The 12,777-nt window shown below is 50.6% G+C and overlaps 1 protein-coding gene across 2 annotated transcripts in view; it reads right to left on the reverse strand.

The window, feature by feature from the left end:
* The window catches only part of GALNT12 (polypeptide N-acetylgalactosaminyltransferase 12), a 60,896-nt gene extending 59,080 nt beyond the window's left edge, over window positions 1-1,816 (reverse strand). For both annotated transcript variants that reach the window (XM_077310264.1, XM_077310263.1), the window contains exon 1: window positions 1,398-1,816. In XM_077310264.1, the coding sequence (XP_077166379.1) occupies window positions 1,398-1,801 (404 nt within the window). In that variant the 5' untranslated portion in view covers window positions 1,802-1,816. The remainder of the gene's footprint in view (window positions 1-1,397) is intronic.
* Window positions 1,817-12,777: the final 10,961 nt, after the last annotated feature.

Consider the following 12,777-nt stretch of genomic DNA (forward strand, 5'->3'; position numbering starts at 1 on the left):
CCCCTTTCTTCATCCCCATTCAGAAGTTAATTCAAAAGCATAAAGGTTCCGTGGGGAGTTTTTGTTAACATCGCTGGGAGGCTGCCCACACTGAGGTGAGTCCTCCCACTCTGTACCGCCTGCCCCCTCCTCCCCTCCCCTCAGTGGTGTACCTTCTCCACGGGCATTCCAGTTTTCAATCTTTTTTTACATCACTTTCTCAATGGGACCCAGAGGGGTTTCGCCAATGGGATAGACTCAAACTGTGTTCTATTGCTTCAGACCACCACGGCGAACCCACCTAAATCTTTTAGCATTGAGAATGAAAGATCTCTCTATGGGGGCTGCTCTTTTTAGTAGCAGACTTGCACATGAAGGTTTTTGTTTTAGTTCTGCCTTTCAGATGCAAATAAGAAAATGGTAGAATACAGACAGATCTGTTCTATTCTGGAGGGGTTTGTTGCTTATCCACTGCCTTTTGGAATTATAGGCATTTTGAAAGCACTCCTCATGAGTCATAAATGTTTGGGGGCCAGTCAGTCAACAATAAGCCCTAGCACACGTAGTATCGCATGTACTCAGAATAGTTTAAAACAGAATAACTAGCCTGGACTCATCTCTCCTTGAATAAGAGGCTGCTTTTAAAATTCAATCTGTTAATGACTATATCATCATCATCATCATCATTATTCCCTGCTGCTCTTGGCAAGACATCTCGTGGCGGGTTGCACAGTAAAAAAAAATCACATAAGAACACACTGTGATGTCCCCATTAAAATTATGAACCCCGGCAGCAAAACCTCTCCTCCCACCCGAGAAAGCCAGTAGTGGACAATTCCTTTTCTGCCCAAGGTTCTCAAGGCTCTCCCAACAACTTCCGTCTCCAAAAGTGCCGGACGTTTACATGTGACAGAGCCTGGGCCAGAGTTCAGGCAGCTGTGCCACTGGGCAGAATCACTCCACGTGTGTGTGTGTGTGTGGGGGGGGGGATTTATTTAGGCAGAATAAGAATGTGATTTCATGTAGTCATGCTGGCCACGGGATCACTGGAAATGTCTGCGTCAGAGACACATACGAAAGAAAATGTCAAGATTCACATGTTAAACTCCTCTGACTGCTGTAAACAAACTATGGAACATGGAAAAGAAATCCAATGTAGGTCTGGGCCCATTTAAGTGATGGCTGGTGGCTACTTTAGAATTTCCCCGGGCGTCTAACCCTCTCCCCTGTTGAAACTCATTGACCAGGCGGTCCGCCCGCGGGAAGGGGCCCTCCCTGCGCGTCCGGCCCACACGAGGCCTCTCCACGCCCAGGCCGCGGGCGGGAGGTGGGGGGGGGGGGCACAGGCCGCGGGCGGGGCGCCGTTCTCCGCGAGCTCCCTCCCTCCCTGCCTCCCCCCGTGCCCGGGGGTGTCTCACCGCGGGTGGCGGCGCTCGGGCAGGCGGCGGTGGAGCGAGATGCGGTCGCTGAGGAAGACGTTGATCTGGTGGCGCCGGACGCTCTCCGCCTGCCGCGCGCGCCCCGCCTCGCCCAGCTCCAGCCGCGCCGCCCGGCCCAGCTCGCCCAGCTCCGCGCCCCGGCCCAGCGCAGGCCGCGCGTACACCGGACCAGGCCCAGGCCCAGGCCCAGGCCCAGGCCCCGAGGGCGGCGAGGACGGAGGGCCCGGCGGGCCGGGAGGGGACAGGCGCCGCAGCCCCAGCAGCCCCGCCAGCGCCCCCAGCCCCAGCAGCGCCCCCAGCCCCAACAGCCGCCCCGCCGCGACCCCCCGGCCGCGACGACGCCCCCCGCCGCCTCCGCCGCCGCCGCCTCCGCCGCCGCCCATCCCGCCACGGGGCAGCCGGAGCAGGCCAAGCCCGAAGGCAGAAAGCCAGGCGGGCAGGCAGGGCGACACCGGGCCCGCCCGAGAAGGCGGCGGAAAGGGAAAGGAGCGGCCAAAAGCGCCGCCAGAGGAGGGGGGAGGAGGAGGAGGAGGAGGCCCAGCCCGGCCCTGAGGGAGCCGCACGCGAGGACGGGGATCGCTCGGCCTCACCCACCCCGCAGGGGGCCTGTGCGGGGAGAGGAAGGGAAGGCGCCCGTGGAAGCCCCTTGGAGACTCCTTCGGGTGGAGAAAAGCGGCATATAAGAACCAACTCTTCTTCTTCTTCACTAATCTCAGGGCTCTCTCAGCCTCCCCTCCCTCACAGGGTGTCTGTGGTGGGGAGAGGAAAGGGAAGGCGACTGGAAGCCACTTTGAGCCTCCTTCGGGTAGAAAAAAGCAGCATATAGAAACTAACTCTTCTTCTTTTTCATTAATCTCAGGGCTCTCTCAGCCTCCCCTCCCTCACAGGGTGTCTGTTGTGGGGAGAGGAAAGGGAAGGCGACTGGAAGCCACTTTGAGCCTCCTTCGGGTAGAGAAAAGCGGCATCTAAGAACCAACTCTTCTTCTTCTTCAGAAATCTCAGGGCTCTCTCAGCCTCCCCTCCCTCACAGGGAGTCTGTGGTGGGGAGAGGAAAGGGAAGGCGACTGGAAGCCACTTTGAGCCTCCTTCGGGTAGGGAAAAGCGGCATATAAGAACCAACTCTTCTTCTTCTTCAGAAATCTCAGGGCGCTCTCAGCCTCCCCTCCCTCACAGGGAGTCTGTGGTGGGGAGAGGAAAGGGAAGGCGACTGGAAGCCACTTTGAGCCTCCTTCGGGTAGAGAAAAGCGGCATCTAAGAACCAACTCTTCTTCTTCTTCAGAAATCTCAGGGCTCTCTCAGCCTCCCCTCCCTCACAGGGAGTCTGTGGTGGGGAGAGGAAAGGGAAGGCGACTGGAAGCCACTTTGAGCCTCCTTCGGGTAGAGAAAAGCGGCATCTAAGAACCAACTCTTCTTCTTCTTCAGAAATCTCAGGGCTCTCTCAGCCTCCCCTCCCTCACAGGGAGTCTGTGGTGGGGAGAGGAAAGGGAAGGCGACTGGAAGCCACTTTGAGCCTCCTTCGGGTAGGGAAAAGCGGCATATAAGAACCAACTCTTCTTCTTCTTCAGAAATCTCAGGGCGCTCTCAGCCTCCCCTCCCTCACAGGGAGTCTGTGGTGGGGAGAGGAAAGGGAAGGCGACTGGAAGCCACTTTGAGCCTCCTTCGGGTAGAGAAAAGCGGCATCTAAGAACCAACTCTTCTTCTTCTTCAGAAATCTCAGGGCTCTCTCAGCCTCCCCTCCCTCACAGGGAGTCTGTGGTGGGGAGAGGAAAGGGAAGGCGACTGGAAGCCACTTTGAGCCTCCTTCGGGTAGAGAAAAGCGGCATCTAAGAACCAACTCTTCTTCTTCTTCAGAAATCTCAGGGCTCTCTCAGCCTCCCCTCCCTCACAGGGAGTCTGTGGTGGGGAGAGGAAAGGGAAGGCGACTGGAAGCCACTTTGAGCCTCCTTCGGGTAGGGAAAAGCGGCATATAAGAACCAACTCTTCTTCTTCTTCAGAAATCTCAGGGCGCTCTCAGCCTCCCCTCCCTCACAGGGTGTCTGTTGTGGGGAGACGAAAGGGAAGGCGACTGGAAGCCGCTTTGAGCCTCCTTCGGGTAGAGAAAAGCGGCATATAAGAACCAACTCTTCTTCTTCTTCCGTAATCTCAGGGCTCTCTCAGCCTCCCCTCCCTCACAGGGGCTCTGTTGTGGGGAGAGGAAGGGAAGGTGAATGGAAGCCGCTTTGAGACTCCTTCGGGTGGAGAAAAGTGGCATATAAGAACCAACTCTTCTTCTTCTTCACTAATCTCAGGGCTCTCTCAGCCTCCCCTCCCTCACAGGGTGTCTGTTGTGGGGAGAGGAAAGGGAAGCTGACTGTAAGCCGCTTTGAGCCTCCTTCGGGTAGGGAAAAGCGGCACATAAGAATCAACTCTTCTTCTTCAGTAATCTCAGGGCTCTCTGAGCCTCGCCTCCCTCACAGGGTGTCTGTGGTGGGGAGAGGAAGGGAAGGTGATTGTAAGCCACTTTGAGGACTCCTTCGGGTAGGGAAAAGCGGCATATAAGAACCAACTCTTCTTCTTCTTCAGTAATATCAGGGCTCTCTCAGCCTCCCCTCCCTCACAGGGTGTCTGTTGTGGGGAGAGGAAAGGGAAGCTGACTGTAAGCCGCTTTGAGCCTCCTTCGGGTAGGGAAAAGCGGCACATAAGAATCAACTCTTCTTCTTCAGTAATCTCAGGGCTCTCTGAGCCTCGCCTCCCTCACAGGGTGTCTGTGGTGGGGAGAGGAAGGGAAGGTGATTGTAAGCCACTTTGAGGACTCCTTCGGGTAGGGAAAAGCGGCATATAAGAACCAGTTCTTCTTCTTCTTCAGTAATATCAGGGCTCTCTCAGCCTCCCCTCCCACACAGGGTGTCTGTTGTGGGGAGAGGAAAGGGAAGGCCACTGTAAGCCGCTTTGAGACTCCTTCGGGAAGAGAAAAGCGGCATATAAGAACCAACCCTTCTTCTTCAGCAATATCAGGGCTCTCTCAGCCTCCCCTCCCTCACAGGGTGTCTGTTGTGGGGAGAGGAAAGGGAAGGTGACTGTTAGCCGCTTTGAGACTCCTTTGGGAAGAGAAAAGCGGCATATAAGAACCAGTTCTTCTTCTTCTTCAGTAATATCAGGGCTCTCTCAGCCTCCCCTCCCTCACAGGGTGTCTGTTGTGGGGAGAGGAAAGGGAAGCTGACTGTAAGCCGCTTTGATCCTCCTTCGGGTAGGGAAAAGCGGCATATAAGAACCAGTTCTTCTTCTTCTTCAGTAATATCAGGGCTCTCTCAGCCTCCCCTCCCTCACAGGGTGTCTGTTGTGGGGAGAGGAAAGGGAAGCTGACTGTAAGCCGCTTTGATCCTCCTTCGGGTAGGGAAAAGCGGCATATAAGAACCAGTTCTTCTTCTTCTTCAGTAATATCAGGGCTCTCTCAGCCTCCCCTCCCTCACAGGGTGTCTGTTGTGGGGAGAGGAAAGGGAAGGTGACTGTAAGCCGCTTTGAGACTCCTTTGGGAAGAGAAAAGCGGCATATAAGAACCAATTCTTCTTCTTCTTCAGTAATATCAGGGCTCTCTCAGCCTCCCCTCCCTCACAGGGTGTCTGTTGTGGGGAGAGGAAAGGGAAGGTGACTGTAAGCCGCTTTGAGCCTCCTTCGGGTAGGGAAAAGCGGCACATAAGAACCAACTCTTCTTCAGTAATATCAGGGCTCTCTCAGCCTCCCCTCCCTCGCTGAGAGAGCCCAGATATTGCTGAAGAAGAAGAAGAATTGGTTCTTATATGCCGCTTTTCTCTTCCCGAAGGAGTCTCAAAGCGGCTTACATTCGCCTTCCCTTTCCTCTCCCCACAACAGACACCCTGTGAGGGAGGGGAGGCTGAGAGAGCCCTGATATTACTGAAGAAGAAGAATTGGTTCTTATATGCCGCTTTTCTCTTCCCGAAGGAGTCTCAAAGCGGCTTACAGTCGCCTTCCCTTTCCTCTCCCCACAACAGACACCCTTCTTCTTCCGTAATATCAGGGCTCTCTCAGCCTCCCCTCCCTCACAGGGTGTCTGTGGTGGGGAGAGGAAGGGAAGGTGATTGGAAGCCGCTTGGAGACTCCTGGTAGAGAAAAGAGGCATATGAGAACCAACTCTTCTTCTGGGAGAGAAAATCAGCATATAAGAACCAATTCTTCGTCTTCTTCAGTAATACGAGGGCTCTCTCAGCCTCCCCTCCCTCACAGGGTGTCTGTTGTGGGGAGAGGAAAGGGAAGGCGACTGTAAGCCGCTTTCAGCCTCCTTCGAGTAGGGATAAGCGGCATATAATAACCAACTCTTCTTCTTCAGTAATCTCAGGGCTCTCTGAGCCTCACCTCCCTCACAGGGTGTCTGTGGTGGGGAGAGGAAGGGAAGGTGATTGGAAGCCGCTTGGAGACTCCTGGTAGAGAAAAGAGGCATATGAGAACCAACTCTTCTTCTTCTGGGAGAGAAAATCAGCATATAAGAACCAACTCTTCGTCTTCTTCAGTAATACGAGGGCTCTCTCAGCCTCCCCTCCCTCACAGGGGTCTGTTGTGGGGAGAGGAAAGGGAAGGTGACTGTAAGCCGCTTTGAGCCTCCTTCGGGTAGGGAAAAGCGGCATCTAAGAACCAGTTCTTCTTCTTCAGAAATATCACGGCTCTCTCAGCCTCCCCTCCCTCACAGGGTGTCTGATGTGAGGAGAGGAAAGGGAAGGTGATTGGAAGCCGCCTTGAGACTCCTTTGGGTAGGGAATAGCGGCATATAAAAACCAACTCTTTTTCAGTAATTTCAGGGCTCTCCCATTCCTATCCACTTCACAGGATGTCTGTTGTGGGGAGAGGAAAGGGAATGCTGAAAAAGAAGAAGAGTTGGTTCTTTTATGCCCCTTTTCTCTACCTGAAGGAGTTTCAAAGCGGCTTACAAATGCCTCCCCTTTCCTCTCCCCACAATAGACACCCTGTGAGGTGGGTGGGGCTGAGAGGCCGCTTTTCTCTCCCCAAAGGAGTCTGCCATATAATAGTACCAGGGGATATCATTCCACTCTGCCCTGTCATTTCTGGTCCAGAATTTTCTCTTCCCAGGGACCAGAATTGCATTTTGGGGGCTGTCATTGGAGGCTCTGTGATTCCAGGCCAAGATCCCCCATGGTAATCCCGGGGATGTCATTCTACTCTGGTGACTGTTATTCCGGATCCACTTCTGTGGTAATCCCAGGGGTGCCATTCAACTCTGGAGGTTGTAATTCCCGATCCATATTCCCCATGGATTTCCCAGGGGTTGAAATTCCACTCTGGGGCCTGTCATTCCAGGCCACGGTCCCTGGTGGTATTCCCAGGGTGTGTTATTCCACTCTGAGCCCTGACAATCCAGGACCAGATTCCTCATGGTATTCCCAGAGGGTGTCATTATAATTTGGAGCCTGTCATTCCAGGCTAAGAACCTCTGTGATACTCCCAGGGGTAGTCATTCCACTCTGGCCGTGGTCATTCCATGGCCAAATCCCCCTGTTGTATTCCCAGTGGGTGTTATTCCACTCTGAGCCCTGTCATTCCAGACCAAGAACCTGTTTGGCATCGTTTCACTCGGCCCTGTGATTCCAGGCCCAGATCCCAGTTGTACTCTCAGGAGTTGTCATTCCACTCTAGGCCCACAGTACATCTGAGGGTAATGGAAAGTCCATTCCACATTTTCTTTGCAACTGTTTTCCTACATTCCTGTATTTCAATGGAGCCCCTGCAAGTCATTTGGCCTTTGTGCCTCCCATTATTTATGTGAAACACATATTCTGGCGCGCCTCCTGAGACGGAAATGGGTAAGGACAGGCTGTCTGTAGCCCTGTTCCAGGAAATACACCAGGAGAGGTAGGAAGGCAGCTGGCACAGGAGGGCGAGGAGTCCGAAGCAGTGGCTGTTCCAATCTTGGAGGCTCAGGCAGCAGCCATGTAGCAGCGGCTCTCTTCCAAGTCAGTCCCGCCCTTCAGAGAGCGGGAGCAGCCTTAGAAGATGGCCAGTGGTGGTGACAGAGCAGCGAGGTGTAGCACTGAACCCATTCAGTGCTCTGCCGCTGCCACCCAAGGCTCAAATCTCTGAGTGTAATCTGGTGCTACCTAAGCTTGACCACGGCGAAGTTGTCCTTCCCCAATGTACACTCAGTCTAAGTTTAAGCTGATGTGGATGGAGCCTGGTCCCCCACGGGATGAGGGCAGCAGCAGCAGAAGCTGCCAGTGCTCAGCCATCACCATGCTGGCCAGGTGGGTGGCTCCTCTCCGGTTTTGGCAAAACTCTGCTCTCCGCAGCAGCAGTGGTGGTGGAGGAGGTGCCACCATGGGAGACAGCAGGCGTATCACCCTCCCAACCACAGCTGAACTCGCCCTCTCGGCTACTTCCCCCATGCAAACATTACCACACGCGTCTCCTGAGCAAGGGGCTACATGGTCATCATTGTAGTAATGCTCCATGAATAATCTTTGAATGCTCCAATGGACACTGCCTGTTTCCCCTCTGTCCCCCCTTGTGATGGCAGCCTGTTCATGCTAAAAACCAAGTGGTGGGCAACGAGAAATTTCATCAGCGCCCCGCCACACTGGAGGGGCTTCCCTTGTTGCCCCCTCAGCCTTGCTCATTCTGTTGGGAGCGAAAGGCACTGTAACAGTTGTGTACAGTGGAGTCAGGGTGCTCTGTAAAGAGAAAGTAAGAGGAGGGGTGAAGTCACCATTCATCTACAACAGGCATCATCAACCTTTTGACATATGGGGGCCGCAATAGCATGCCCAGTGCCTAAAGAGGGCCACATCTTAAACCAAAACGTCACAGAATTATTACTTATTTTAATCAGAATTGAACATTCAAAGGTAAATGAAGAAATGTTAACTTTAATGCAATCCATTTTGAAACAAAATTGTCCTGTGGAATCCTTTATTCCATAGGAACCTGGAACGTCAGATCCATGAATCAAGGCAAGCTGGACGTGGTTAAACGAGATGACAAGACTGAACATCGACATTTTAGGAATCAGGGAACTAAAATGGACAGGAATGGGTGAATTTAATTCAGATGACCATCAGGTATACTACTGTGGACAAGAATCTCGTAGAAGAAATGGAGTAGCCTTCATAATAAGAGAATAGGAAAAGCAGTCTTGGGATACAATCCCCAAAATGACGGAATGATCTCAGTTTGAATCCAAGGCAAACCATTCAACATCACAGTAATCCAGGTCTATGCCCAACCACTGCTGCTGAAGAGGATGAAGTTGGTCAGTTCTATGAAGCCCTACAACACCTTCTAGAAGCAATGCCAAAAAATGATGTGCTTATCATCATGGGGGACTGGAATGCTAAAGTAGGAAGCCAAAAGATAACCAGGATAACAGGCAAGTTTGGCCTTGGAGTACAAAATGAAGCAGGGCACAGGCTGGTAGAATTTTGTCAAGAGAATACAATGGTCATAGCAAACACTCTTTTCCAACAACCCAAGAGACGACTCTACACATAGACATCACCAGACAGTCAACACAGAAATCGGATTGATTATGTGCTCTGCAGTCAAAGATGGAGAAGTTCTATACAGTCAGTAAAAACAAGACCAGGAGCTGATTGTGGTTCAGATCATCAGCTTCTTGTTGCAAAATGTAGGCTTAAATTGAAGAAAGTAATTGAATGCAGAATTCCAGAGAAAAGCTAGAAGAGATAAGAATGCCTTCTTAAATGAACAGTGCAAACAAACAATAGAAGGGGGAGGGCCAGAGATCTTTTCAAGAAAATTGGGAGATATGAAGAGAAAGTTTCATGCAAAAATGTGTATGATAAGGGACCAAAATGGTAGGGACCTCACAGAAGCAGAAGAGATTTTAAAAAGGTGGCAAAATTATACAGAAGAACTATACAAGAGTGAGCTTAACATCCCTGATAACCACAGTGGGGTAGTTACTGACCTGGAGCCAGACATCCTGGAATGTGAAGTCAAATGGGACTTAGGAAGTCTGAGCAACAATAAAGCTAGTGGTGGAGACAGCATTCCAGTCGAACTATTCAAAATCTTAAAAGACGATGCAGTAAAAGTGCTACACTCAATATGCCAGCTAATTTGGAAGACTCAACAATGGCCCCAGGATTGGAAAAGGTCAGTTTACATTCCAATCCCGAAGAAGGGCAACGCCAAAGAACTACCGCACCTTTGCACTCATTATTCATGCTAGCAAAGTTATGCTCAAAATCCTACAAGCTAGGCTCCAGCAATATGTGGACCGAGAACTTCCAGAAGTACAGGCAGGATTTCGAAGAGGCAGAGGAACTAGAGATCAAATTGCCAACATACGCTGGATCATGGAGAAAGCTAGGGAGTTCCAGAAGAACACCTATTTCTGCTCCATTGACTATGCTAAAGTCTTTTATTGTGTGGAGCACAACTAATTGTGGCAAGTTCTTAAAGAGATAGGAATACCAGAGCATCTTATTTGTCTCTTGAGAAACTTATATGCAGGTCAAGAAGCAACAGTGAGAACTGAACATGGAATCACTGATTGGTTCACAATTGAGAAAGGAGTTTGGCAAGGCTGTATACTGTTGCCTTGCCTATTTAACTTGTTTGCGGAGCACATCATGAGAAAGGCGGGATTAGAGGAGTCACAAACTGGGATTAAGATCGCAGGGAGAAATATCAACAACCTCAGATATGCAGATAATACCACTCTAATGGCAGAAAGTGAAGAGGAACTAAAGAGCCTGTTGATGTGGGTGAAGGAGGAGAGTGCAAAAGTTGGCTTGAAACTCAACATCAAGAAAACAACGATCATGGCATCTGGCCCTCTCAATTCCTGGCAAATATAAGGGGAAGAAATGGAGATAGTGACATATTTTATTTTCCTGGGCTCCAAGATCACTGTAGATGGGGACTGCAGCAAAGAAATTAAAAGATACTTGCTCCTGGGGAGGAAAGCTATGGTAAATCTAGACAGCATCCTAAAAAGCAGAGACATCACCCTGCCAACAAAAGTACGTTTAGTCGAGGCTATGGTATTCCCAGTTTCAATGTATGGCTGCGAATGTTGGACCATAAGGAAGGCGGAGCGTCAAAGAATTGAGGCTTTTGAACTCTGGTGCTGGAGAAGACTCTTGCGAGTCCCTTGGACTGCAAGGCGAACAAACCGGTCAGTCCTAGAGGAGATCAGCCCTGACTGCTCCTTAGAAGGCCAGATCCTGAAGATGAAACTCAAATATTTTGGCTACCTCATGAGAAGGAAGAACTCCCTAGAAAAGAGCCTAATGCTGGGAGCGATCGAGGGCAAAAGAAGAAGGGGACGACAGAGAATGAGGTGGCTGGATGGAGTCACTGAATCAATAGGTGCAAACTTAAATGGACTCTGGCGAATGGTACAGGAAGGCCTGGAGGATCATTGTCCATGAGGTCACGATGGGTCAGACACGATTTCGCACCTAACAACAACAACAACAAGAAGCTGGATAGAGTATCTTGTAGCGCAAAGTGGTAAGCGGCAGAAATGCTGTCTGAAGCTGTCCACCCATGAGGTTGGGTGTTCGATCCCTGCAGCCAGCTCAAGGTTGACTCAGCCTTCCATCCTTCCGAGGTCGGTAAAATGAGTACCCAGCTTTCCAGGGGGTAAATCGGTAATGACTGGGGAAGGTACTGGCAAGGCCACCCTGTAGTGAGTCTGCCATAAAAACGCTGGAGGGCATCACCCCAAGGGTCAGGAATGAGTTGATGTTTGCACAGGGGATACCTTTACCTTTACAAGCATCACACTTTCCCCCTGAAAAATCTTACAAGTCTTGCTGATGGATGATGCAGTGAATTTGTATGGGAAGTGTACCATTTAATTTCTATATCTCTTAATTGATTTTGCAGTTTTACTTCCCACCATATGTCCTGCACCATCAGTTGTGATGCTTTTTATTTTTCTCCAACTCATTATTTTTCTCCAAGATTTTCTACTGATGTATACACCTTCAAGAATGTTTTCTGTAGAATCCTAGAATCATAGAGTTGGAAGGGGCCTCATGGGTAATCTAATCCAACCCCATGCATTATGCAGGACACCCACAAACCTCTCGCTCATCCACTGTAACCTGCCACCCCGTTAAACCTTCACAGAATCAGCCTGTCCGTGAGATGGCTATACAGCCTCTGTTTAAAAATTTCCAAAGATGGAGAACCCACCACCTCCTGAGGAAGCCTGTTCCACTGAGAAACTGTCAGGAACTTCTTCCGGATGTTTTAGGGCTTTATTTTTACCGCTCTGCGGAGCGGTTTACAGATATTAATATATGTGTGCCACATTTGATATTTCAGTACCTGTGGGAAAAAACAGATGCAAAATAGGCGCTCAGCCTTTTTGCTTTCTCTGCATCCTCCGTTAGAGTTTGTCCATCTACACCCAACAGTGGGCCTATTGCCTCCTTTACTTTACGTTTGTTCCTCACATAACTGAAATATCTTTTCTTGTTACAATGGGCTTCCCTGGCCAATCTCAGCTCACTCTCAGATTTGGCCTTTCTGTAGGTACTCTTCTTTAGAGCTCTGTCCTTCCCTCCATTTCCCTTTCCTTTCTTAGTTAGAATCATAGAATCAAAGAGTTGGAAGGAGTCATACAGGCCATCTAGTCCAACCCCCTGCTCAAGGCAGGATCAGCCCAAAGCATCCTAAAGCATCCAAGAGAAGTGTGTATCCAACTTTTGCTTGAAGACTGCCAGTGAGAGGGAGCTCACCATCTCCTTAGGCAGCCTATTCCACCTCCCTCCAGTCTGATGAAATACCATTGACAACAACTCTTTGAGTGCGGTTCTCTAACCAATTCCCTATCCACCTAACTATCTGAAAATTCAGATTGCAGTCCTACAATTTACCCATCAGAACATCATGGGGAACCTTAACAAAAGCTGTACTAAAATCCAAGTAAACGACATCAACCGAATTTCCACGATCCAGCAAACGTGTTACTTGGTCAAAAAAAGAAGCAAGGTTGGTCCGACAGTGTTGATGGACAGCGACTATTTAAAAGCTATGTGGTATGGACGCCTGAACATTGCTGGTTAGCAAAGCACCTAGAATGGCCAAAATGCTATTATGGAGGATATAAGAACAAGAGGGGGCTGACAGAAGGACCCATGGAGACCAAAACAAACAATGCTGCCATTGTCTTTTTTGCAAGAAAGGGCCAGGGTGAGCAGCAGTAGATGAGGCAAGAAGCACAGGATGGGTCTGAGGGGAAAAGGCCCCGAGGGGGAGAGCAGCAGATGAGCAGGCTGGAGAAAGAGGCCTGTTGGCCTCAGGTTGGGGATCCCTGGTTCACCACGCTGACTCCGGTAGCTCTTGGGATGCCTCTGAAATAGGCTAAAGGTGATTG

Source organism: Paroedura picta, chromosome 14 (genome assembly GCF_049243985.1).
Source record: "Paroedura picta isolate Pp20150507F chromosome 14, Ppicta_v3.0, whole genome shotgun sequence".
NCBI lineage: Eukaryota > Metazoa > Chordata > Lepidosauria > Squamata > Gekkonidae > Paroedura > Paroedura picta.